At 49.4% G+C, this 27,003-nt stretch overlaps 1 protein-coding gene across 17 annotated transcripts in view; it reads right to left on the reverse strand.

Annotated features, from left to right (window-relative positions):
• PTPRT (protein tyrosine phosphatase receptor type T) overlaps positions 1-27,003 on the reverse strand; it is a 1,018,757-nt gene that overhangs the window by 19,146 nt on the left and 972,608 nt on the right. For 9 of the 17 annotated variants that reach the window (XM_070589264.1, XM_070589256.1, XM_070589255.1 and 6 more), the window contains 9 exons: positions 26,773-26,809; positions 25,373-25,470; positions 23,009-23,068; positions 22,173-22,289; positions 17,277-17,431; positions 13,604-13,739; positions 11,311-11,460; positions 9,617-9,790; positions 5,877-6,008 (listed from right to left, as the gene is read on the reverse strand). In XM_070589264.1, the coding sequence (XP_070445365.1) occupies positions 5,877-6,008; positions 9,617-9,790; positions 11,311-11,460; positions 13,604-13,739; positions 17,277-17,431; positions 22,173-22,289; positions 23,009-23,068; positions 25,373-25,470; positions 26,773-26,809 (1,059 nt within the window). The remainder of the gene's footprint in view (positions 1-5,876; positions 6,009-9,616; positions 9,791-11,310; positions 11,461-13,603; positions 13,740-17,276; positions 17,432-22,172; positions 22,290-23,008; positions 23,069-25,372; positions 25,471-26,772; positions 26,810-27,003) is intronic. The other 8 variants (XM_070589262.1, XM_070589261.1, XM_070589260.1 and 5 more) reach the window with 1 other exon arrangement.

Genomic DNA, 27,003 nt, shown 5'->3' on the forward strand with positions numbered 1-27,003 from the left:
GCAGGAAGGAGTGGGAGAAAAGGTAGAGAGACGAAGAAAGTGGTTTGAGCAGCATGGTCATAGGAAGATGTGCTGCGGCCCGCCAGGGGTGGGGAGGCGAGATGGGGGTTAAGAAGGAGGATGCGTGATGTTCAACCTTCCGTTATGGGGGTTGCTGGGATGTGAACCCCATTCTGGCCTCAGGAAAGCCTGAACTCAGAAGCGAACATGAAAACAGGACTCCTGTGGAACTCCCAGAAATCTTGCCAGTGGATAATGGACTTTCCCACAGCATGGGGAATAGGAAACAGGGCCCATTTTATTTAAATCTTCAAAGATAGAGTGATCTTGGCTGAAATCTGGGTTACGCAAATTTAATAGATGATAACATTGAGATTGGTCAGGTTAAGAAACTGGCTTAAGGCAACACAACAAGTAGGTGGCAAGGCTACAGCTTGAACTGAGGTCTCCTGAGCCCACACTTCTTGTTCCATTTTTACTTCCACTAGTCTATGGGTTTACCCACTGTTGGGTAAGACAGAAACACATCCTCTTGCAAAATCAGACCTGAGGCTTGCGGGCACGTAGACTTGGCTGTTCTGTGCATTTTGCTAGCATGTTAGACTGTGTTTTCACAAGCTGAGATAAAAATGGGGATATCAGTCCTTGCTATTTGCCCCACAGGTACAATGACAGGAAAAGACATCTCTGAAATATCACTCCCGCTTTTCTCCTGGCAGGAGGATGAGCTTGCCTCTCTCTCTTCCAGAAGCGCCATGGGAAGGCATCGTTCTTGGTCCCACCCTCCCTCGCCTTTCCACCTGGCTTTGCATCATCTGAAACTTTAGCCTTTCCGCAGTGGGATACTTAGAACTGGGTGACTCAACTTTTAAACAACCTAGAGGGCTCTTGTTTGTTTTAAACTAAGGAATATTCTGTCCTGCTCCATATTCCCAGGTACCAGCAAGTCAGTGATGATCAGGCACTGGGGCCCTGGAAATCCTGTTGTTTAAATGGTGGCAAAAATCTTCAGAAACCCTAGCGGTAAGCTGAGGGCCTGAGTCACTGATGGGCTATGGGACTTTGGACAGATCCTTCCCCTTTCCTGGGCCTCAGCTTCCTGACCTGCAAAATGAGGGGAAGTGGACCTGGGTCACATCAGTGGTTTCCAAAGCAGGGTCCATAAAGTTGGCAGGAGAAGTAATGCACTATCTCCAAAGTCAGGGGGATGCTATTGTCCTGGGGTGGAGGTCTCTAAGTCTCTGGCTTTGGGCTAGAGTAAGAGCATCTCGTGCTAGCTCTATATGTAGCCTGTGGATCAGAAGTTCACTGGGGCAGTTACGTTTATGGAAAAAATATAAGAAAAGCAATAAGTACAGTCTGGGAAATAAAAACTTTCAAAATACTGGGTCCACTTCCAAGTCTGAATTTCTGGTTTCAGTTTTACTGCCTGTATTAGTTTTCTATTGCTGCTGTAACAAATAACCACAAACTTAGTGACTTAAAACAACACAAATTTATTATCTGCCAGGCACGAATCTGAGATGAGTCTTAAGGGGTGAAACTCAACATGTCAGCAGAGCTGTCTGTGTCCTTTCTGGAATCTCTAGGGGGGAATTCATTCCTGACCTTTTCCAGTTTTAGAGGCTGCCAGCAGTCCTTGACTTGTGGCCATACCACTCCAATTTCTGCTTCTGTTGTCACATGGCCTTCCACTGATTCTCACCCTCCTGCCTCCCTCCTAGAAGGACCCTAATGTTGGGCCCACCTGGATAACCCAGGACATTCTACACATCTCAAGATCCTTAACTACATCGCATCTGCAAAGTCTCTTACCATGTGAAATAACGCATTCATAGGTTTGGGGATTTGGATGTGGACATCCTTGGGGGCCATGATTCCACCTACCACACAGCCCCACCACATGGCTGGCATAGAGGATCTCCTGAGCTTTCTAAATAATATGGTGGGTGTGGCCTGATCATGAAGAGGGCTTCTTTCTGGTGTCTGCTCCCCATGGACTCTGGTCTAACCACAGAGCCCACAAAGATGGAAGAGGTCTTGCCAGCGTTAGTGGGTGTGATTGAAAAGGTTCTGATGTACCCATCGGAAACCCACAGCGTCATTTGCCAGATGTTCTGGTTCTAGGATTTTGCTCCACTAATATGACCAGAGGTCTTTGGAGTCCCAAAGAGCTAGAAAAATCTCTAAGGTTGAATGTGGTTGCTTTGAGAGTCTTTATCGTGAACCCTCACTGCTCTTAATATCTTTGAACAGCAGCCACCAACGAGAATGGAAGAACATCTGTGGCTGGGGATGGCTGATTGGATGAAGTAGTACAGGATTCTGAGCAGAGGCTGACAGATTTGGCGAGCAGTGCAAGAAAATAAGGCACTCTGGGATCTCTCATCGTCTCCTCAACCTTATTGTGCTGCAGCTTACAGGTAGCCCTGCCACAATCCCCAACATGAGCCCTTACGGTCCCCAGTCTAACCACAGGATGTGGCATTGGTGCTCTTGGGAGCAGATCTGTCCGTATTGCTGGGCTGGCCAAAGCTGTGGCTGCCTTGGCTTGAGCACACTGGCAGACAAATGCTGATGCCACTTCAAAGAACCGCCCCTCCAGGTGCTGAAGGCGGCTTTTCTGATGCTCACGCTGTGTCATTGTTTATTTTCGCAAGGCGCCCAGCTGTTGCAGTGATGATATTTATATCAATAAGTGCTCTATTCATCTGCTGATTTCAGGGGATGCTTGCCAGCTGCATATGGCAGCCAACCCCAGGGCACTTCTGAGCCTGATGTTTTTGCTCTTAGAGAATCATTTCTCAAAGGCTGTACCAACATCTGGGGCTGAAGGATCTTCATTTATCCAGGACCCACCCTGGAAAGGGGCGCTGTAGTCAATGACTTTGACTCGATTCTCTCTATGTCACAAGGTGAAGTTCTTTGAAACTCTTCCTTGGTGCCTGAGCTCTGGTTTTGCAAAAAGGGATGTGCGAAAAAAGAGAACAGCAAACAGGCTCTCATAGGCTCTACTTCACTCACGGAGTCATCCTTGATTCCTCTTTTCCTCTCAGATTCCATATTCAATCTGTCAGGATAGTTTGTTGGGTCTACCTTCAGGATATATCCAGAATCTACTCCATTGCTATCACTTTGGTTCAAGCCACCTGCACCTGTCACCTGGAGTACGGCAGGAGCCTCTTCTCTGTTCTCTGCTTCCATTCTTAGAAACCGCCCCCCCCCACCCCCCCTACCGCAACTTTCTGCACCAACAGTCTATTCTCAACACATAGCCAGAGGGATGCTTTATTTAAAAAGTCAAATTACTGTTCAAGTCACTCCTCTGCTCAAAACCTGTCAATGGCTCCCTATTTCTCTCAGGATAAAACCCCATGCTCTTCCTATGACCCCCGAGGATCTGTGTCTCTGTGTCACCTTCTGTTGCTGTCCCCACAGTCACTCTGCTCCAGTCACAGTGGCCTCTGTGCTGTTCCTCAAACGTGCCAGGTGCGTGCCCATAGGACCTTGGTGCGGATTGCCTGCTCTGCCTGGGATGTCTTCCTTGCGATGGTCACATGCTCATTCTCTCACCTCCGTCAAGCCTGCACTCAAATATGACCTTCTCCACTCACTTGGATGGGGCCTACCTTGTCACTCTGACAATTGTATCCTGTGCCCTGAATCAGGCTACTGATCTTTATACCCTGTCCTCTTATTTTTTTTCCATACACTTGCCACGTTCTAACATATAATTAAGTACATTATAGAGTGTTTGTTGTTTATTGTCTCCCCTGCTTTAGAAGTTGGAGGAGAGATTTTATTTTGCTTTCTCTCCCTTGTTCCCTGATGCGTTCCATGCACCTAGAATAGCTCTGGCAAATAGCAGATGCTCCTCAAATCGGTAGAATGAGTGGATGGAGTCCCTCATGAATGTCTCCCACATGCACATCCTGAGTTATACTCACTTTCTTCCCTAATAATCTGTTCCTCTCCTGGCCTCCCCAACCTTCCTGCTTCCTCTCCCACTCCTGCTCCTGGCTTCCCCACTGTGGCCAATCTCATCCCAGATGTCGGACTGCCTACCCTCGAAACCCCACCATCAGCCACAACTTCTCATTCACTTCCCACATCCAACTGCTCCCGAACCTGTGGATTTCAACTCTGGAAATGTTTTCACCTCCAGCCGCAATTCCCCTGCCTCCTGGCCACTCCTCAGTTCAGATCACAACTTTTGTTTTCTGCACACTTGCAACATTCTCCTCCCCACTCTCCTAGTTTCCAGGTTGTTCCTCCAGCTTTTCCTCCTCACCGGTCCCCAGACTTACCTTTCTAACAAGGACTCTGCCTCTGCCACACCACTGCTTAAACTCTTCAGTATCTCTCCTCTCTGTAAGGCAAGTATTTTCTAACTGTGCTCCTAGGAACCCCAGGGGTTCCACAAAGGTCCTCAGAGTGGCTGACTTTGAGGGACATCAGGGGAAGCCAGAAGACTAGTGTGGGTAGAACTCTAGACCCCACCCCTCTGCTTCAACATGAGCAGCTCTTGATGATACCTGTTTCATATACTGGGTTTGCATCAAAGCTTTTATTCGAAGAAAGGATTCTGTTGCTTACAAAGTAAAATTCTGACACTTACCATGTTGCACACCAACACCCAAGCTCCTTAGCCCACCATGGGCAGCCCTCTGCAAGCAGGGCCCTGCTGCATTTTCCAGCGTCACCACTCTCTTGTCCTCCCAGCATGCCTCAAGCCCCAGCCACACCACAATAGAATCTGTTCTGCAAACAACCTACGCACATTCACCCCACCTTGCCTTGGCCCCTGCTGTTCCTCTGCTTGAAAGGCCTTTTCCCAACTATTTCATCCCCCACACGCCCAAATCTCTGCTGTCTTCTTCAAGGCCAAAGTCACCTTATTTTTGAAGTCTTCCCTCACCCTCTGGGCAGAATTAATCGCTCCCTGTTCCTGGCCAGCACAGCACTTCGCTGCTGACCTCTATTATAGCGCTGCCACAAGAGGTTGGGACAATTTGCTCATCTGTCTCTGTAGCGAGACTGTGAGCTCCTGGAGGGCTCAGACTGCAGCTCAGATCCATTTTTTTTTATTCTCACACAAGGCCTGCATAAGGCCAGTGCTCACACAGAAGGAGTTGAGTTACTTTCAGTTTCCTTCAAGATCGTGAAAGGATTGCTTTTCAAAAAACCTGAAAGGTCACTCTCACCACCCAAGAATGGCTGCCCTGCCATGGGAGGCAGGGCCAGAAGCTGTCCCGCGATATGTGTCCTGTGTCCTAAGTACTGGGATGTGCTGTCAGCACATGATGCTTGGAGCTTTTGGACCCCAAGGGGCTAAGGCATGAAGCCTGCTGGGGCACAAAGGTCCCCTGTAACAAAGCCAAGCTTGGTGGGGTGGTCGGTGGGCAAAGGGTCTAAGGTTCAAGTCCTAGGCTCTGTCAGTGCAGCCTGCATCATGGAGGGCGCAGGGCGGGTGGTTGTGGCCAGACATCAGGATATTCTGCAGGGCTGGAGACACTCAGAGCTGGGGGACGTAGCCTCCTGGCATTTTGAGCTCTGCGTGATTTGGAGCAAGACCTGAACCAGTGCCTGGGGAATGGGGCAACAGAATCTAGCCTTGGGGATGAGGGTACAGGATAAAGCCCATAATCAGGAGGCGTCATTGCTGGAAGTGAGAGGACCCGGGAGCACTAAGGGACCCCTGGCCTCTGCCAGAAGCTGAATGGGCTTGCTTGGTGCTCACAGCCAGATGGTGCCCATCAGAGGGCAGTCGGACAGAGGCAGCACTGTGCTGCTGCTCAGGGCTCTCTCTCCAACTCTAGGGCACGGTTGCCCTAAAGCACCTGAGCAACCAGGGCAGTGGCTGGGCCTCCTCCTACCTGGGCAGTGTCCATCTCATTCAGCATCACCACGGAGGAGCAGTTATAATCGAACACCAGCCTCCAGAAGTCTGCCACGGTGTTGGGTAGAGGGTGTTGGGTGACCACGAAGGCGGCGGGCTGCTTGTGGCTCTGACAAAGGAACAATACAGGCTTTGTAAAATACACATCCATCAGCGATGTCCTAATGATGATGATGTCCGGGTGGCTGCCAGATGTCCCCGAGCCTGTCAAATAGATTACACACAGCACCTGCCTGTTCTGTTATCTCTGGATGCCCTGGCAGCCAAGGGGACCTTCTCATAATGAACTCATTCTGCTCCAAACTAAGACATTTCATTAGGAAAGTGTCACTCGGATGGGGATTATCCAAATAAATTATTTATGTCTTGGAGCTCAGCAAATAATCATTATTACAATATGAAATGAAAGATTCTTGATGCAGATTTCCTGCTCTGCTGGCTAAGGTACCTCCTGGGATGTAAGGGATATCTGTGTCCCTCTGCCCACGATGCTGGAGGAGGGACCGGCTCAGCAAGGCTGAGAGTCTCTGAAGGGGCTTATATTGCAGGAGGCTCATTCCTGCCTCAGGATTGGAAGGAGGGCCGAGCTGGCCTGGCAGAAGATGGACACTGTGTCCTGGGAGCCAATGGGACAGTGGAAGGTGCCCAGGTTTTAGAGTCAGGCAGACCTGGGGTTCAAACTCAGCTTTGCCACTTGAAGGTTATAAGTCACCCATCCATTCATCTATCCATTCATCCATCCATCTATTCATTCAAGCATCATTTGTAGGGTGCTTTTTTTTTCTTTTCCAGGGCTAAGCACTGGCGAGTTACTGGATATCTCCAAGGCTCAGGTTCTTCATCTGGAAAATGGGAATCATCACTCCAAAGGGATGGCTCTCATATAGATTGAATGAGATTTGCATGGGAAAAGACCAGCAAGCAGGAACTGGACTGTGAGCCCACTGGCAGGGCAGAAACATCCCTGACTTGGTTCCCCCTCCTTGGCACTAGCAACGTGGCTGGCACACTAGGCACTCAGTACAGGTCTACCAAACAAGTGAATACATTCAGTCCCATGTTACAAATGGGAAACTGAAGCCCAGAGAAAATGGGCTGTGTGGCTATGGACTACATCTGAAGCTTCAGCTGGGCCCTATTTATTACCCTGTGAGAAGGTGTTTGGAAATATTGGGGAGCTTCTCCACTTCATTAGTGGTTTGTGAAACCTGAGAAATAGCCCATGCTGTCAACATGTTTTCTAGAGAGATGATTCCTGTGGGAGTCACAGCTGTTTTCAGTGGAATCACGAGTCAGCAGGAAGATGGGAAAGACCCTGGCAAGAGACCCTGCCAAACAGATGACATAAAGCGCCTGCCTGTTCTGTTATCTCTCCGTGTCCTGGTGGCAAAAAAAGAGAAGCCTTGCAACTGTGGACGCCACATATGTACTAGGGGGTCCTGTCTTCTCTTGGCTGGAGGAATGGTCAGAAGAGGGGTCTGGGAGGGCAGACTGTTTAGTTTCCCCAAAAGCCAAATTCTAACTGCAGATAGCAAGTCTTTGAGCCATTTCCAGACATGGGAAAGAATCTAGGCTTTAAGAGTCAAAAGACTTGGGGTTCAGACCCTTGTTTCCACTCTTTCTGAGCTAGCTGGCCTGGAGACAGTCATGGAAATACTCTGGCTTTCAGTATCTCGTGCAGACAATGGGATAATAATACCCAAATGCAGAACGAGACAGTATAAGTCTGGGGCCGACATGGTGCCCAACACTCAGTGAATGTTAGTTTTCTTTCCTTTTTCCCTGTCTCTGTGATAAATGCTCTATTAGGCCAGCACGCCTGACAAAGCCTTATCTGAAAATATGCTCCTGATCTGTGCTCCTGCCGGGTTTCAGGGATCAGCCAGCAATCCATTTCATGGATAACATCATCCTTTACCAGGGGAAACATTAAAAATTAACCCAGAGGACTTCATATTTTTCTGCTAGAAGCAAAGCTGCTATGGTTACCAGATAATGCACAGACTGAGCTGGAATACAGATAAGGACTTTTTTTTTGCAAGAAAGGCAAAGGCCCCAGTGATGGCTCACAGGAGAAATGCCCCATGGACAAAGAGAATAGAATCAGCATCAGAGCTTGGCAGAAGGCATTTGACTCCAGGCAGCATCTAACCTACTAAGTGGAGGCCAGGAGCATGTTTGATCCTTGCTTGGATGAGGACGGCAGGGAGAGGGAGTTGGGACAAGTGGGAGACAAAGCTAGGAGGAACCTGGAAGTGTGGGTGCACCCCCAGACCCCATCTCTTACCACCCAAAAGCACACACACACAGGCATGCATACACACACACACATGCATGCACACATTGACCTTGGAAGGCTCTAAGCTAAAGCTAGCAGTCTTCCTTCCACATCCAGCTATTTGATCTGACCAGGACAAGACTCTCTGCTTCTGGATCCATAGCCAGGGTTTCCACGGAGGACTTGTGTGCCCTGCGGGCAGAGGCCAGGGCAGGCCCCTACAGAGCTGAGATAGGTGTTGACCTCCCATCACCTCCCTGCCTCCAACACTGAGGGCCATAGGGGAGAAAGTTTCAGGAGGATCAGAGGTCACAGACATAGTTGGTCTTGACCCAGGAGAGAGCACCCCACATTCCTGCCTGTTCTGGGTGAGATGGGAGGTCTAGGTGGACGTGACCTCAGACAAGAGTTGAGAGGGGACCTGGAAGGGCTCATCTCCAATCAGGCCATGATGTTCTTGGTCTTGAGCCTTGGGAGGCAAGATGTTTGCATCTTCCAGGATTGTGCAAACCGTCGGGTGGCTAAAACAATGAATTCTAGAGCATGAGCCAGAACTCTTGGGTTCTGGCTTTGCCACTAGCTTTCCGGGTGACCTCAAGCAAGTCTCTTTCCCTCTCTGGCCTCAGTTTCCTTTGCTGAAAAGTGCAAGGACGAGACTAGATGATATATCCTGCTGCAAACATCTCTACATCCCGGAGGCGGAGGGAAGGTAACTGGAAGTAGCTGGAGGACCCAAGGGGAAGCATGTGAATCTGGAGTGTGGACTCACAGGGGCAGGGACATGACTTCCTAATCCCAAATCAGCCCAAGGCAGGAGTGCCCTTCTTGGACTTGATGCTGAGAAAGTAGGAGACAATGTCCCCAAGAGAACAGTCAAGAATGTGGCCTGTTTCCCCTCCATGCTCCCTTTTTGCATCCCATCACTTGTCCAATGGCCATTTACCGAGCACCTACTATGTGCCATCCTCATTCTTGCCCCTGCACAGGAGTTACCTGGGAACCTGCCCAGGAGCTCCTGGAGGGCAGAACCTATGTCTGTACCATCTTATGTTCCCAGGGCCCAGACCAAGGCCTGGCATCGAGAATGTTTCCTGACCTCAACTTAAGGCTGAGGGTCAGTTCTGTAGGCAGCAGGAGGGGGGACTGGGTGGTCCTGTATCCTCGCTGTGGTGTCAGGGGACCCCTCTTAAGCTTTTGGTCTATTCTTTCTAGGCTTTTTGTGGGAGTAAAAGAGCCAAGAACACAGCTTGCATATAGGTTTGGACTAGTGCCTTCAGGGGTGCAAATGTCACTGGGACAAGGAAGACCAGAAGGAGGGAGAAGCTGGCTGTGGGGGGCGGGGTGTGTGCCTGTGCCCTGGGGTCCAGCCACCTCCAACTTGGAAAAATCTTTTCCCTGGAATGGCAGCCAGGAGCTTTCCCCAGCAGGGCTCAGCTTACATCCATCAGTGCTGCATTGATGTAGTTGCTGGATTCTCCATCCACCGAGATGAGGAAGGGCAGGCAGCGGTCCAGAGGCAGGACATCCATGCTCCGATTCTTATCATGGTTCCGGGGCAGGAGCCCAATGCTGCAGTCCTCAGGCCGGACGCGGGGAGTCACGATGTTGAGGGTCTTTAGGGTGCAAAGGTGGATAGGTAGGCACTACTCAGATGGTTGCCCCAAACAGAGGAAATAGCAATATTCAAACCCAGCCTACCCCCCATCTCCATCCTCCAAGCTTAGCTCTCCAATCCCTTTCCCAGGACTTGTTTCTCTTCCACAGTGATGTTCTATCATCTCCTGTTGGCTGCTCCAGGCCCTGGGAACTGAGAGCCTCTGCCGGGGGCTGTGTGACACCGCCACGATGTGAAGACTGCAGGGGCAACACGCCCACACACAGTGCAGGCATAGGCTGTCAATACCTGCCAACCATTTGAGCTAAGTTGTTCATTTCAGCCAGTGCTGCATTCAAGGGTGGGCCAGCCAGGAAGTCATAAAGTAGGGAATAGGGGTAGGGAGTCCCTAATGGGTGTTAAAGACCCCTTGGCATGTCATGGAATGAGGGAAAAGATCTTACCAGCACTCGTCTCAGAGAGAAAGCTTTTTGAGAATAGAAGGATGGTTGGAGGAGCAGCTCAGGATGGGTGAGAGACCCCCAAGGGGCAAGCTCTAGTAAGTCTGGAAAATTTCAGGGCTGTGTTCTGCAGAGTCTTGCAAGTATGGAGCCAGAGCTGAACTGCCCAGTCAATAGATTAGATGCTCTGAGCAACCAGCAGGTCTCCATGTCCTCCATCTTTCCCTCATTCAACACTGGGTCTTACTCCCAATCAATAAAGTCTACTTGTTTGAAGGAGTACTTAGGTAGTGGCCTGGCTGGGGTATCAGCCCGTGGAACCATGGGCCCAGAAGTTTTCCCTCAAGTCCTGGAGCTTCCTTGCTTCCTCCTGCCTGGTTCTCAGCTCCTGTTGCCCAAGTATGACCCTGGCACTGACCTTGGGACAACGGACTAGACTCTGGCTTTGCGTTACTCGTTGATTCCCATCCAGGCCTCCAGACCAAAGCTGCCACCATTCTCACCATATGGGCTCCAAGGCGCAGATCTGCTATGCCCCAGCTGAGCTCTAGGATGGTGCTTCTCAAAGTTTAACGTGCAGGCAAATTACAGAGGTCTTGTTAAACAGCAAGTTCTTGTTCAGGAGGAGTAGGTGAGACCCAAGATTCTGCATTTCCACTAAACTCTCAGGTGAAGCCGGTGCTGCCCATCTCCAGACCCCACTTTGAGTAGTGAGAATTTAGGACACACTCTAATTGTACAAAGACTGAGAAAACCTGAGTCTCTCCAGGGACAGAGGAGCATGAAATTCACACCTGTGTGTATAAACTTGTCTCCACCCACAACCTGGACTAGAACTAATTAAGACCTCAGTTCAAAAACACAATCATAGTAAAAAACAAGTATCAGCCATCACTGAGTGATTGGTTCATAGTAGCTCGTGGCTCTGCATTTTATGTTCTGGAATGCATTCTGCAGCTGTCTAGAGCTGCAGACACAAGAAGCACACACACATATCAGTTCTGACAAAGAAAACCCCATGAGTGTGCTCAGTGCTGCTGAAGTGGGCTGGGTCACTGGGCCTGGGGTTTGTTCATACCTGAAATTCGTCTTTGATTTGGCTGGAGTTGGTCTGGGGGTCCAGCCTGCTGATATTGTAGTAGAGAGAGCGGAACTCGCACACCGGGATGGCGGTGTTGCCACAGAGGCACGCTTCCAGGATGGCGTCATGCACAAACACGTATTGTTCCTGCAAAGCCAAGGGGAGAGGGGGTAGGGTCCCGGGTAAGAGCAGTGGCCTGGGAGCTCGCTGTCCACATTTACTCCTGTGGCTGTAAAGGATGGGCATGATTTATACTGCAGAATCCCTGCTTTCTATCCTATCACCTAAAGGGCCACATGTCCATGTTTCTTAGTGATTGCCGAGCTATGGTGAGTTTTGGCCCTTACGTAAGATTGAACAGCACAGTCATTGATAAAAACTAGAAACCTCTGGACACGCAGGTGCTCTTGGTGTCCTGCCCATGTCCCCTTGGCTTTCACCTTTACCTGCTGAAGGCTGCTTACTGCAAACACCTGGGATTCATGCTGAGGGCTTTTTTTCCAGTCCCAGAAGCACACTTGGGCTGTGTGCAGAATGATCCAGTAGGGCCGAAGAGGTAACGCCCTGGGAAGGAGCCCCCAAGCCATGTCAGGTGGAGAGCTGGGGGATAAACACCCAAGTTCCCTCTCCCTTCGGTGAGAAACCCAGAAGTGCATGTTCCACGCCATCTCCCAGAGCTCCCAGCAGGATGGGGCTTCAGTGCCCATAGTGTTAAACAGCTTGTAAAACATTCTAATAGTGTCAAAAAGCTTGACTGCCTTCCCTTCTCTATCACATTTCCCCACTCACCAACCAGGGTGTCTTGGGGTCACCTCTTAAATAAATCACTTGTGCTCAAATCCTTATCTCAGGATCTGCTCCTGAAACATGTGCCGTCCCCTCTGCCATCTCAGTTCTTTGCACCTGTTGTTCTCTCCCCCCAGGACATCACTCCTCCTTTTCTATGCCGTCAATGACTCATTCCCTCTGGAAAGTCTTCTCTAAACCCACCAAGTAGGAGTTAATGCTGTTACTTCTAGGCCCTTAACAAATGTTTGTTGAGTGACCGTTCTCCTGCAGAACTTGGCCCATCTCTTTATACCTAATGCTTATCCAGATGCACCATGATAAACTATTTGAATGTCTGTCTCCCCCAGACCAGACAGCAAGGTCCACATGTTTAACACCAGCCAACGAGACTGCCTTCTGTGTGCATGTACCTGGGAACAGACAAAGCCGCTTCTTGGCTTTAGGAGCCTCACCAAGAAGCCAGAAGACTGGTCTGTTGGAGCCGGCTTAGGGCCCACAGCAAGGTCTTATGTGGATGAGCCTCCAAGTGAGAGGATTCCCGCAGAGCCAGCAGTGACTGGTGATGCCCAAAGCCGGGGTAATTTCCCTTTGCAGGGAAGATGATGGATGCGGCTCCTTGTTGGCTCCAGCTCTGACTACCTGGGCACCCACAGCCTTCACTAGAACCAGAACATGTGCTCATTAAAGGAATAACAGACCATGGCTTTGAGGAGGAGCGCAGGCAGAAAAGGCTGCCCAGCGAGAGAGCACGGTTCAGGAGAAAGAGCATGGGCCTTGGGGTCACACGGACCCAAGTTCAACCACCATCTGCCTGCGTGAGCCTCGGGGACCCAGTTTCTCAGTTTCTTCATCTGTAAAGGGGGGTACCAGTAGAACCTACCCCATAGGCTTGTTGTGAGGAGTGGAAGCAATACCCTGAGTACAAAGGACCTAGCATGGTGCCTGGCACATAGTAGGGTGCTCAGCAATAAAGATGAACCTCTCCCATTTCTCTCGGTCTTGGGCTCTCTCACTGGACCAGAGGGATGGCCGAAGGTCTGCCTCTCCCTCAAGGGCAGGGGCTGTGTGTTATCTCTTTTGAAATCTCCAGAATCCCGGGCAAGTACTCATTAACTGTTGATTCAGCCATTTCTGCAGTGACATTCAGTGAATGCCAATCCTTCCCTATCTCTCTTCTCCTTCACTCCAGGTACGAATACTATTCAAAGAACTCCTAAAAGTTGTCATTCAGTCCCTGCTTGCCTCCTGTCAGAGACGGGGTACTCACCAACACTCCTCATTGGTGGAAGTCCCTGCACTGCGAACCCTTAGTGTCGGCAGGGACGTCCTAGTTTCTATGGTGGTCTCATCACAGCAATCCACGATTCACTCCCTCTCATTTCTCCCACACCCAGGACCCTTTCTAAGGATGCCTCCAGCAGAGCATGGGTCTCTCTGCTCTACCATGCTTCTCCTTGGCCGGGGCTGCAGGTGGCCGGCGGCTCAGTCCCCCAGGACTCACCTCCGTCTGCACCAGGTTGACTCTCTGGGCCCGGAGCTCGCGCACACAGTTGAAGATGTCCACCACCCCTTCATTCTCGGCCATGTCAAGCATGGTGTCAATGGCAATGAAGCAACCAGTCCTCCCAGCTCCAGCACTGGAAGAGAGGACAGGGGTCTGTGTTAGGGACCTTGGGGTGAAACCAGCCCTGGGGAGGCCCCTCCCATTCAGCCCTGTCCCCGAGGACCCTGCAGAGAGGCAGTCTACTGTAGACATCAGACAGAACAATCTGAATGCCAATGCTACCAGGAGATCCTGAGCAAGTGACTAAATTCAGAGCCTCAGTTCTCTTTTTGTAAAATGGGAGAGTGATGCTTGCCTTTGGGGGCTTTTTTTTTAAACAGGACTGGCTTATTTTTGTTGTACTCATGTAGCAAACGCTCATTTAGCCCTTATACAGTGCCAGACATTGTTCTAAGTGCTTCACCAATGTGACCTATTCATTCTTTCATAAGGTTTTTGGGAAGTTTCTTACTCCATTTCATAGGTGACAAAACTGAGGCACAGAGCGCTTACCTTGCCCGAGGTCACCCAGCTGGCAAGTGGTGGAGCTGGGACTTTGACCCAGGCAGTCTGGCTCCAGAGTCTTTGCTCTTGCACTTCTTCTCTTAATAATCGTTATAGCACATAACGCAGTGTACACAACACGCATGCGTGCAGTCTCTCACCTTATGGCTGAAGCTAATCCACCTCTAGGGTATCTAGCATGGTTCCTGGCACACTGGAGATGCCTGATAAGCATCTCTTTCCTTCCTTTCCCCTTCCACCCCCACTTTCCTTCATCTCTCTCTTTCTTTTGTCTTCTTCAGCAAATGGGTTGATGGATGGAAGCAAGGAAGGAGAAATGAGAGACAACAGAGAGGAGTTAGTGAGAGGGCAGAAACCAGATCCTCTGAACTGTCCCAAAGGCAGAGAGTGACTCTAGAGGCACATGTCCCAAGCCCTGGGTTTGGCTCCACTTGATCCCATTTCCCAGGATCACAAGGCAGGAGCCTCAGTAAACTGGAGCAGCTGACGGTCCTGAGACCCTGTTCCGGTATCAAGTCTGACACATACTCGATTCTGATCACCTCTGGCTTCCTTTAGGAGCATCTCAGACCAAGTACAAAACAGCAGAAGAACTCAATGGGACCACATGGACCCCAGCCAGCCCTTCCAAGATCAATGTTGGGTTTCAGAATCATGGCGCTGGACAGAGACAAATAGAAGAACCTTTGCCTTAAATGCGCATGGTTTTGGAAGTGAAGGCCAGACTACCAGGGAGGCCCACTGTGGCTGCATTTTCACATCTTGTTTCCTTCATAGAAACAAGTGTCTTTGTCTCACAATGTGGAAATGAAAGGAAATGCAAAGAGGAAGAGTGATGGAATAGGAAGGAAAAGCAATGTTGGCTGACCATAAATCCAAGGAGGATAGGCCAGTGGGGACCATCACCCACAGAGATCTGGAAAGCAAACCCCTAGAAATCCATCCTCGATAATCTGGAAAGTAAACCCATGGGAAGCAGAGGATTCATTCAAGGTTTGAACTGAGTTAAGTCTGACTTCTATTTTGCCCAGAGTATACCCTGCCCCCAATCCAGACTCCCAGAAGGGACTCAGCAGGCAGGCCTTGGGGTCTAGGAAGGAGCACGAAGAGCCACATCCATGTCTTCTCTGAAGTCTCATCCTTGACCTGTTTTAGGGGCAAGAACCAGTCCACCTCGGTTTTGAATCTTGGATCTACCGTCAGTGAATAAGCTGCCTGGTGCCTGTGAGCCTGTTTTCTTACACGTATAACACGGCTCCCTGAATGGTTCTCAAGAGCATTGAGCTGTGTTTATTTCAGTGTCACGTAGCAATTAATCACTTAATCAATTAATTTAACAATTAAGCACATTTGGGATCTGACCCCTGGAATCAAATCCTGGTTCAACTACTTATCAGCTGTGTGACTTGGGGCAAATAACTCAACCTCTTTGGGTTTTAATACCCTCCTCCATAAAACGAGGCTGATAATAATAAATAGACCCACCATGGAGCATTAATAGCACAATACATGTAAATTGCATGAAATTATGTTTAAAAAGCAAAATGCACATAAATTGCCTAGCCCTGTGCCTGGCTACATAGCAATTTCTCAATGAATGGTTGCTACTTATATTCAATAAATGTTTATTGAGCACCTATTATGCACTAGATGCTGGGACTGGGGGAAGGGATATGAAGATGAGTAAGACATGGTTCCTGTCCTGAAGGATTAATAGTTGGGGAGAGGGTGACAACATTAAGAGGCAGAGAATAGTCATATTTTTAAGTGCTTATGATATGTCTGGAATTCTCTTAGGCACCTAGTGTATGCCAGCCAACCCATCTAATCTTCAGAAGAGCCTCAGGAGGGTGTACCATTCTGCTCAGGTGCATTCAGGGGACTTGCAAAGGAGATAGAGACACAGAGCCATCAGGCAAGGAGGGGCTGACGAATGTTTGCCATTGTGGCCCTTTCTCTCTGACCCCTGCTCTGGCTGCTCTTTGGGACGTGGGACTTGGGGGCAAACGGTCTATTGTCTTTGGATTGTCATGTGTTATAAAGCAGTGAATACATGTAAAATGCTTAAAGAGCCCATGGGGTACGATGAGGATTACCTCCTAATCCTCAATTGCGTCATCTGTGAACTGGGCTTTCTAATTCACACCTCGCTCTTGCAGGAGGGTGAATGGATGCTGTGTGAGAAGGGGGCTGGCTCTGAGACATCTACAGTCTATGGAGCCTCTCCTTGACCAGACTCAAGACCCTGGTGGATGTGGACACCGCCAGGGCGGGGATGAGATGCCCGGCATGCCGGTGACAGCATGTAGGCCGGACCCAAGGTCGCATTGGAAATGAGAGGCATTGGGAAGGAAAGGGCACACAGGCTAGCTGGCCTTCAGGTCCAGATGTCCACCCTCCTCCAATTCTTAACGCCCTTGTCATGACAGTTCATCTCCACTTAGGAAGATTCAAAGACATGCCACTCATTCCCAATGTGACTTTCTAGGTCACAGCTGAAAATGTCTCTTCTTCATAAGAAGGTGAAGCTGACGCTGTCCTTTTACTCTCTATTAAGGACCCTGCAGGCCAGCAATTCATTTTTAAAATAATAGAAATGAGGAGAAGCACACTTCCACCGAGGCACTCCACTGCCATGTCAAGGAGATGAGGGCAAGCATCCAGAGAAAAGCAGGTTAAAGATCCAGGCTCTGCCATTTCACACCTGTGTGGCCCCAGCACAGTGTCTACCTTCTCAGCACCTCGCTTTTCTCATCTGTAGAATGGGAATGACAATAACGCCCACCTCTCAAGGTTGGGTGAGAAGTAAATGAAGTGATATGAATCAAGTGCACCTGTAGCAGATGCTGTCAGTGCCAAGCCCACTTCCCCAGGGGGCTTTCCTATTTCAGGGCTAACAATAATAACAATGACTGCTACTGCTACTATTACTGTTGCAGTTAGACCTTGGGACCTGGGGCTCATCAAAAAGGGCTGAGCATAAGGGACACAGGCAGGGGAGTCTTTAAGGTGAAGAAGAAATGTCACAGGCAAAACAGTATCTCCCTCCTCGAGAGAGCAGAGCTGCAGGAACCCCCTTGTTTAGAGGGGGGGGCCTGTCACTTACCTGCAGTGGACCACTATGGGCCCAGCTTCGGGGGGGTTGAGGAACTTGACCTGGCGGACGAAGCCCAGGAGGCCGGTGGCATAGCAGGGGACGCCGTGGTCAGGCCAGCTGGTGAAGTGGAAGAGACGGAGCTCCCGGATCTCGTGGTAGCCTTTCTGAGGAGAGAAGGGCCTCTGTTCCTCCAGCTGCTGCCCCCACTTAGCCTGCCCAGCATCCATGGGGAGCGGCAGCTGCTGCACTGAGGAGCCAGCCTCCCCAAAGGGTGAATAGGGGCTACCGCATAGAGTGGTTCTGTGATTTGTTACGTCTGGGGACTTTGGAAGTCAATAAGGTGGAAGTGATTGCTTTATTGCAGGACTTCTCAGAGCCTTTAGTGTGCTAATATACATTCTGAATTCCCAAGGTGGCATATAACACCCACAGTGATTGCCCAGAGGAGCTTTTTTTTCCATTTTTGTTTTTTGTGAGGAAGATTCGCCCTGAGCTAACATCTGTGCCAATCTTCTGCTACTTTTTATGTGGGATGCCTCCACAGCATGGCTGATGAGTGGAGTAGGTCCATACCCAGGATCCGAACCCACGAACCTGGGCCACTGAAGCCGAGAGCATGGAACTTTAACCACTAGGCCAAGGGGCTGGCCCCTAGAGGACCCTCTTTTGATAGGGTTTATGGGACTTATATTCAGCAGAACAGATTCAGAGACGTGTTGGCCTTAAACACCAAGTTCAAACTGCTTCCAGTGGAACAGAGGCCGTCAGTGGCTGAGACCTGGGGTCCTCCAGTTTCCCAGTGCTGTACGTACAGTCTGCATGGCTTTCAAATTAAAACAAAAGAGCAGACTTCTTTATTAATTAGATTCTTACTTAGAATTATAAGATAGGAAACAAATAAAAGCAAAGCTTCTCTGACCGATGGGGGCAGTGGGGCCTAGGGCTCTGCGGTGCCCCTGTCCCCTCTCAGCGCCCCTCACATAGACACCCGCCAGGCCACGGGGCCATTCTCTGACTATCCCATGGTCAGGTCACACCTCTGAGCCTTTGCTTATGCAGGTCCCTCACCCACTTTTTCTACTTACAAATCCCCTGTGGATATTGAGAGAGCCCTGAATAGGAAGACTGTCTGATGGTTCATTCTTTCAGTTAAAGAATAGTCACTGAGGGTTATCTGTGCCCAGCCTTGTGTTAGGCACTAGGAAGGAGGAAAGAAAAGCCACAGTCACTGTTCCTGCAACAGCTCATGGTCTAGTGAGGGAGGCAGGCTCTTAAGTGGATAATTCTGTTAAAGTGCATAAAGGAGTGTCAGCTAATCCCATCTGGGGAAAGGAGAAATCAGAGAAGGCTTCCTGGAGGAGGTGATGCCTGACCTGAGTCTTGAAACATATTAATAGTGAAAATAATAGTTAAAATTTATTACGCATCGACTGTGCCAGTCGCTCTTCTGAATACTTCAATGTACTAACTCATTTAATCCTCATATTGTTATCTCCAGTTTATGGATGAGCAAATTGAGGCTAAACAAGGTTAAGTAACATGCCCAAGGTCACACAATTAGTAAGATGTAAAGTTACAGTCTGAACCCCGGCTGTCAGGCTCCATGGTCTGCACTCCTAACCATTATGATACATGGATGCCTGAGTACTACCCAGTTGAAGAGATGGAGCGATTCTCAGGCAGAGGGACAGCACGGGCAAAGGCATGGGGATGGGACTTTGCAAGACGCGTGCACAGACTCACAAGCAGCCCAGGACTATTCAGAGGATGGTAGAAGACGGGTGCAGAGGGACAGCGGGACTGGGAGCGGGAGGCCGAGTGGGTGCTGGCTCCTGGAAGGCCTTCAATCCCACTTTAAGGCCCTTGGACTTTGTCCCAGAGGCACTGGGCAGCTCTGAGGAGGCTGCACAGATGGCTGCACAGACGGGGCAGTGCATCGTCAGACTTACATTTCAGGAGGACCATGCGGCTGCTCTGCGGAGGATGGATTTGGGTGGGTGTGTTGGGCAGCCGTGTAGAGGACATGGTTGGCGCCCAGCCAAATCCCTGCTTCTGAGTCAGTGCACCGCCCCCCCCACCCCCGCTACTGAGTCTCGGCTGCAGGCAGCTCTCTGTTGCCCCCTTCTTCAGAAAACTGCTCTCAGCTGAACAGGAGCCACCTCCCGTGGGGGTGGGGGTCGGGGTGGGCAGCTGGCATTCAGTGATGGAGAGAGAGTTAGAGAGACCAGGACTGAGGGGTTTCCTAGGACGTGGGACTTTCAATGCTACAGCCAGGATTGTCCTGGGCAAACCAGGATGGTGGGTTACCCTAATGGGGGTTCAAAAGACCCCCTTGCCTCAAGATGGGATCAGCTCTGTGCCCCAGAGCTCCCTGTGGCATCAGGCTGAGGCACCCATGCTGGCTCCTTCCCCTGCCCTGTCCTGCCAGACTCACTCCCCTACTCTTCAGAGCTCTCCCTCAACACACCATCAAGGGCACCCAAATCCTTGCCTCAGGCTCTGCTTCTCAGAAATCCAAAGGAAGACAGGGGGCAACACCAGAGGCAGAGAGTCCTGTTAGGAGGTGCTGCTGCCGAAGTCCAGGTGGGAGTGAACAAAGGCCTAGATTAAGACACTGAAGCAGGAGAAGAGAAAACAGCTTCGAGAATACTTGGAGCTTTTCACTCCATCCTCCACATCAGCTCAGCCTTGGGAGTTGTTGTTTGAGCCCTCACCACCTGCGCTGTGACTGTTTATCAAGAGCCCTCTCTACCCAATGGGACTGCGCTCTCTTCAAGGGCAGACAACACTTCCTGTTTATTATTTCTGGGTCTCTATCTTGGGAACCGATCTGGAGCTAATAACCTGGGCCTTGTTTGCTGAGCGCCCGCCCGTGTGCTGTGGAGAGGCTGGCCACGTTGAACTAATCCTCCGAGACCCGTGGGGTCTTCTAAGGGTGTCTTCTCATGAGTAATAGCTTCCCTTGTGATGGTTTGGAAGAAAAACAAGATGACACTCGGAGAAAGAACTACAGACTCCTCAATACGCTGGGCTGGCTGCAATTCTGCAAGGCCTCCCTGCTCAGGGTCCGAGGCCCAAGAAGGGCCACCACGTCCCCAGTCATTCCTCTCATTCCTGTACTAACTGTGTGTGCAGTAGACAAGATCAGTGTCCTGTTCAGATCCTCTTTGCTGCGCTGAGTCCCAGACCTTAGCTGTAGGAGTGTTGATGGCTAGTGACTCATACATGCCCCCTTTTCTGGAGAAGCACCCTCAGCTGACAGGAGCCAGCTAACCCTAGAGGTTGCCCTTCACTGGCTGGTCCACAGTCACTGGGCTGATTGACATGATGGTGCAAAAGTCTGGCCCTGTTGCCTCAAGGGAGCCAATCTGTGTTGTGGCTTATGCTCCGGAGGCCCCCGTGGATCAGGCCTAGGCTAGAGTTCTCTGGAGACTCTGTCCTTGCCTGGCCCCTTCCCCCTTCTTCTCCTGCTTCTTCCTATCTCTTACAAGCTTCTCCTGAGAGTGCTCCCTTGATACTCCATGTGCACCTGAATCCTTGTCTCAGCCTCTCCTTCTAAGGAACCCAATCTAAGATCACATGGATGTACTTGTTGTTTTCCTCCTCAGAGTGGAGGGTTGCTCTTCCCTCCTGGGTCTTCACCTGAGTCTGCAGACGCAGGCCTTCAGGAGCATGGGGGTTGAAGGGCGAGCTGCTGGGAGCAGTGTGTCCTGCACTCAACCATGCTCGCAGGAACGGCCCTGTGCATGTGCCTGCTCTGACCTTCATGAGGACCCATCAAACTCAAGGGCACAGCTCTCAAGGCAGTGAGGCCCCAGGCCTTCTGCATCCTCAGGCCTGTGGCCGCTTGGTCCATTAATGCCACTGTTGTAGAAAATGGCAGCTATGGTGTGGTGGGAGTGACAATGAGCTTCAGGTCAGTGGCTGAGGTGGGACTCCTGGTCCAGCCACCTTGCACCTGGGCAACTTCGGACAAGGGACTTAAACACTCTGTGCCTAACTCTTTTCATCTGTAAAATGGGAATAATAATAGTGCCTACCTCAAGGGGCTGTTGGGAGGATTAAACGAGTTAAGTTACGCAAAGCACTTAGAAAAGCACCCGGTTTAGTCAGTGCTCAATAAATGTTAATTATCATTATAACAGTAATGATTCAATAATAACTAAATTATAAATGATAATAATAATTTGCTATCTCATTCTTGCTCATCCAACTCCTGCCACCCTGACCTCCTTTCCACACCTAGACCAGACTTTCTCAACCCCAACACTGTTGACATTTTGGACTTGATCTTTCTTTGTTGCTGGGGGCTGGGCCATCTTGTGCATTGTAAGATGTTTATCAGCATCACTGGCCTCTACCCACTAGATGCCAGTAGCATCCCTCCTTCCTCAGTTTGGACAGCTAAAATTGTCTCCAGGCATTGCTAAATGTCCCTTGTGGGATAAAGCCACCCCCAGTTGAGAACCACAGGCCTAGAACACATCAAAAATCTTCTTTCCTCTCGATGCTGTACGTTTCTTTCCCTCTGCCTGGGAGGATATCCCTGCCGCTCTTCCCTTGGCTGGCTGCTTCTCATCCTTCTTTGTCTGCCTAAATGCCTCCTCCTCCAGGAGGCTCTCTCTGACCCCCTCATCTTCCTGTCTCCACTGGTGGCATGTTTCTTTGTGGCTTTTACCACCATGCGTCATTATGCCATTTATTTGTCTGTTGAATTCTGTTTGTCCCTCTGCTAAAGGTGAGATCCTTTGGAGCAGGATCCACATCTAACTTGATTGCTGACCTCTCCCTGATGCCAAGCACAGAATGAGCACAGAGCAGACCCTTGCTCACCGTGCATCCTGAATGAACAAACAAGCCGGCTTGCCTAGTGGACAGGCTGCCAACAGCCACAGGGAAATTTACCTTCTGGACTGTGAAGGTACGTATGACATATTCTGCCAGGGGCTCTGTTTCGATCAGGGTGACTTTAATGTCTCCGTAGACCTCTGTGTCATCTGGCCAGTAGCGCACACACTTCACCTGTGAGAAAGGACAGAGATGAGGACGTATGAGCAGGTGGCTGAGGGTGAACAGCAGCTTCATCTGGTCTTCCCGTTCAAATAAACCCAAGGGCTACTTCGGTGGAATTTCAGTCCAAGGGGTTCTCATCTGGCCAGGGATCAGCAAAGTGCACAGGGCCAAGCTCAGTCCCAGAGGAACTGGAGCCATCAAGAATAATGGTAGTACCTTCTTTTGCAGAGCTCCATACAATTTTCAAACCGATTATCACACTAAGTGATCAAATAGATCTAGGTGAGACAGGCAAGTAGTGTTGGCCCCATTGTATAGATGAAAATAATACTCAAGTCTGGAGGTTTGGCGATTTGTCCAAGGTTAGTGGCCAGTTTCCACTTTTGGCTGGGTCCTTGTTCTGTTCTATCAGGGCTGGGACAGCTGAGTCACGTTAGCTGAGCAGAGATGAGAATAAAAGCTGGGATATAGTGAGGAGGTGGAAGCAGAAGTGGTTGGGAGGGGACATTATTAACAAGTGGTATTCGGGGGCTGGAAGGCGAAGGCTCTTAGCTGGGGAAAGGACAGCAAGTGCTGGCCTCAAAGGGAAGTCTGTGCAACCACTCTCTGCACGGGCGGTGGGTGCAGACGCTACGAACAAGCTAATCCCACGTTTGACTCTAAGCCACAGTCCACAGGAGGAAGAAGAGATCATCATTGTTTTCCCCTTAAAAGAACAAAAGCATTACCATTCCGGGGGACGCCGCGCGGCCCAGAGTGGCATTTCCCACAGTGTGTTCCGCTGGGTGCTAATAGGTGTTAGATAAAAAAACAAGAAACAAAAAAACAAACAAAAAAAGGTTTTGTGGTCAAATGAGTTTGGGAAATGCTGGATTAAACAAAGTTAAACAGGCCGCTTTGCTACAGGACCACTCAGCTCAGTTCATGTGCTCAGGCTAATGTGTTTTATGACTCTCCAAAAGGGGCAAAGAGTACGCAGCATTTCCCAAACGTATTTAACCATGGAACCCTCTGCTCACTAAGCAACCTGCAGACTAGCATCCCATGGAACCCACTTAGGGAAATGCTGGCATAGCACAACAGGCTTTGGAGGCAAACGGATGCATCACTTGGATCTAACACTCAGTTGCTGTGTAGCTTCCAGAAAGTGCTAAAACCTCTCTGAGCCTCAGCTTCCTATTAATAATGATAGCTAACACTATTGACTGCTTACCATGTCTAACACTGCTTACTATGTCTTCTACGAACACGTTACATGTATTAGTTTAATTACTATCACCACAATCTTATGAAGTAGATATAGATACTATCATCATCCCCATTTTACAGATGAGGAATTAGAAGCACAGGGAAGCCAAGAAAATTGCTCAAGGTCAACTGTTACTGAGGGATGGAGCCAGGATGCAGAGGCAGGCCGTCTGAATAATTACCAGCAGCGTTGCCTCATACAATTGTTGGGAGAGAAAATGGAGTGATGCACAATAAGCCTCTGGCACAGTGCTTGGCTCCTAGCAGGAGTTCCATTAAGAGATTGCTCTCCTGTCTCCTCCCCAAATCCAAATTAGATTCAGGATCCATCCATCAGGGGAATCTGTCTCCAATGTAGGATATGTTACAGCATTTGCCTCTGAATTCTTATATCCTAGGCTGGCCTTTTTGTCCAAAGTAGCCGCACCCTGGGCCTCTGTCCCTGGGGAGCAGTCCTGAGTGGAGGCACCATGGGCACTAAAATGAGAGTCAAGAGTGAGAGATCACGGCCAGGTTCTGGCTGGGTGACTTCAGGGTGGTTACTCCACTCCCTTGGGTCTGTTTCCTCATCTGTAAAACTGGGGAAAGGACTAGAAAAGAGTGGGCTCATGGATAAAGTCTCTCCTGGCCCTGAATTCCTATGAGGTCATGAGGTCTCCATCCCTTTTTCCTGGATTACGACTGACGGCCCAGATTCTCTGTTTCCCATGATCCTGGAGGCCAGGACTCTATTTTCATGGATTAGCTGACTCTTGCTAAGACAAAAACTTACCTGCCCACTCTTTAGTTAGCTCACGTGATAAGGAGAGAGGCCCTCTTAAGTCTGCTGTTCGTGCACCTGCCTCTAAACCCAGCAGCCCACCCACCCACATGCCACAGTTTACCAAGTAGGCAGAAGCAAGCTGAGAATTGCAGTCCCATTTCTAAGCCCTAGGAGTAGCTAAGGACCACGGAGGAGAGAGTCGAGATAGAGCAGAGGGGGAGACCAAGGCCTGAACCCTGAAGAATATGAAGGTTTAGGGGTCAGGGGAAGAAGAGCAGGTAGCACATGGTCAAATGCTGCTGAAGGTTGAGTACAATGAGAAGAGAGAAGTGGCTGTTGGACTTGTCAACATGAAGGATGCTGGTAATATTGACGGTATCACTATGGGTGGAATGGAGTGGGTGATGATCTCACTATGTTGGGTTGAAGAAACAGAGCCTGTGTGTGTCTTTAGAATTTGGCAGAAAAGTGGGGACAAGAGAATCAGCTTTGTTTGCTTGTTCTATCTTTTTAAGAGGCAAGGTACTCAGCATGTTTGTATGCTGAGGGGAATAATCTAGCAATGAGAAATAGATTTATTTTTCAAGTGAGGGGGGAAGATGAGAAAACTCTCGAGCAGAATCTGTTTTGTAAGGCACCAGGCTTACATTTGAAAGGGCAAAAGTCATTTCATTCATCATATGAGGCTGAGCCATAAGAAATGGCCAATATTCTATCATTTGGGGTCAACAAAAACAGCCACTTTTTACGGTTCAACCTGATAATAGAGAGGAAGAATGAGAAGATGGCTGTAGATACAAGTAGGGGTGAAGATGAGAGAGTTCACATCTGATGGCTTTAATTTCCTCAAACTGTACGAGATGACGTTATCAACGGAGAGTGAGGGTGAAGAAAGGGATGAGGGGATTTGAAGGGAAAGAAAATTCCTAGAATATGAAATAGGAGGGGGATTTCTTTCTTGTAGGTTGCTGTGAGGGTGAAATATTGAATAGGAGGCACTTGGCACGATGCACAGAACAGAGAGATGCTCAGGATTGCAATGCCAGCATCCTCTATCCAGGTAACTGCAAGAGGGGCTTACCCTGCCCACTTCCACGAGGTTTGTGACCATGACGATGCTGGCCGAGTTCTCCTGCCAGATCATTCTCCAAAAGTCCTTTACAGTCTCCTGCATTGGACCTGCCAACAGAGAAGGTGACAGGATCAAAGACTGTGAGTTCAGGAAGCAGCCAAGAGGCTGTCCTGGCTGGTTGGTCAGTCAAGGCTCCACCCAGGTGAGCAAGAGTGAGGCCAGGTGATCCTCACTGGGACACTCGAGTAACTGACACTGGGGCCTGAGGCATGTGAAGTTGGAGTACGGATAACAAAAGCCACATTCCAAACTTGCAAAGTCTGCAGCATCCATGGGAAATGCCGACAGCTTCCTTCTCTTGTCCTTCAGCTCAGACCCTTTTCACTAGCCCCACTTTTCTGCTGACCCTTCACCTTATCTGGACTATATTACAGGTTAATAATATAGCTTAAGGGAATTTTCAAAAATTGGGCTGCAGAATCTCAGTGAGAGACAGGAAGGAAATTGGGGTGTGGAAGGTAGGAGGACAGAGAACTGCCAGGAGCCAGACGCTGAGAGCAAAAACAGAAAGGAGGAAAAAAAGTAGATAAGAAATTGGAGATAGGATCTCAGAGTCCAAAGTAATTTTCCGGGAAATTCCTCTTTCAATGTCTTGGTCAGTCATCATTTTTAAAATTACAAGAGTCATACCTGCATTTGATATAAAATTTTCAATGCCGTTTTTCTGTGAATATATGTATATGTAGGCATTTACTGTAATAAGCATCATATATATTACATGCATTTTCCCATGCCCTTAACAATTCTTACCAAGCATGACATTTTTCATAGCTGCATAATTTTCTGTAATATGGAAGTATCACACTTTATTTAATCAATCTACCAGTTGTCGGGCATTTAAGATTTCCCACTTTTTTCCTGTTATAGATGACACGGTGAAGAGAATCCTTACACATAAGTCACTGTCCACATATATAATTATCCACAGGATTTCCTCCCAGAAGGGTTTGAGAGGTATGATCAATACTAAGCCTTCTGAAAACATACTGGCGAGATGCTTTCTAGGACAGTTGGCTGCTTCTCTCTTCTGGGCACACACCCATTGAGGAGATAAGGCACCGACCGCTCCAGTTCTGGATGGTAGATATTGATGGCCCATGCCTGAGGCTGATGCTCTTGGTCCATCCTGCCTGATTATTTTCTAATGACACCTCCTTCCTCTCTTACTCATGTCCCTCCCCACTATAGGTGAACCTGTCACCTCCTTCCTTCCCAAAGAAACAAATGAACAATCTCAAGGACCTCTGGAAACTCTCCAGCCCTACTCTTATGTGACTTCTTTGCCCGTAGCTCATTCCTCTCCTCCAATGAAGGGCAAGGGCCCTTTAGAGGAAAAGGAGAGTGCTTACCTTGAGTTGCAATGTAGTGCCGAGGTCTATGGTACCCCTGGATAACAAGAGAAAAGCACAGTGAAAAGCCTCCAGTCAAAGGTTTCAAACAGCATAATATTAATAGCTTATCCTTTCCAAGACATGTTTTTCTCACAGGCAAAGTGAGAATAGCGTTAGACATTTCCCAGAGAAGTGACAAAGATTAAATAAGATAATACACATCAAGCACTGAGTAAATCACTAAATGAT

The sequence above is a fragment of the Equus przewalskii genome, chromosome 21 (genome assembly GCF_037783145.1).
Source record: "Equus przewalskii isolate Varuska chromosome 21, EquPr2, whole genome shotgun sequence".
Lineage (NCBI taxonomy): Eukaryota > Metazoa > Chordata > Mammalia > Perissodactyla > Equidae > Equus > Equus przewalskii.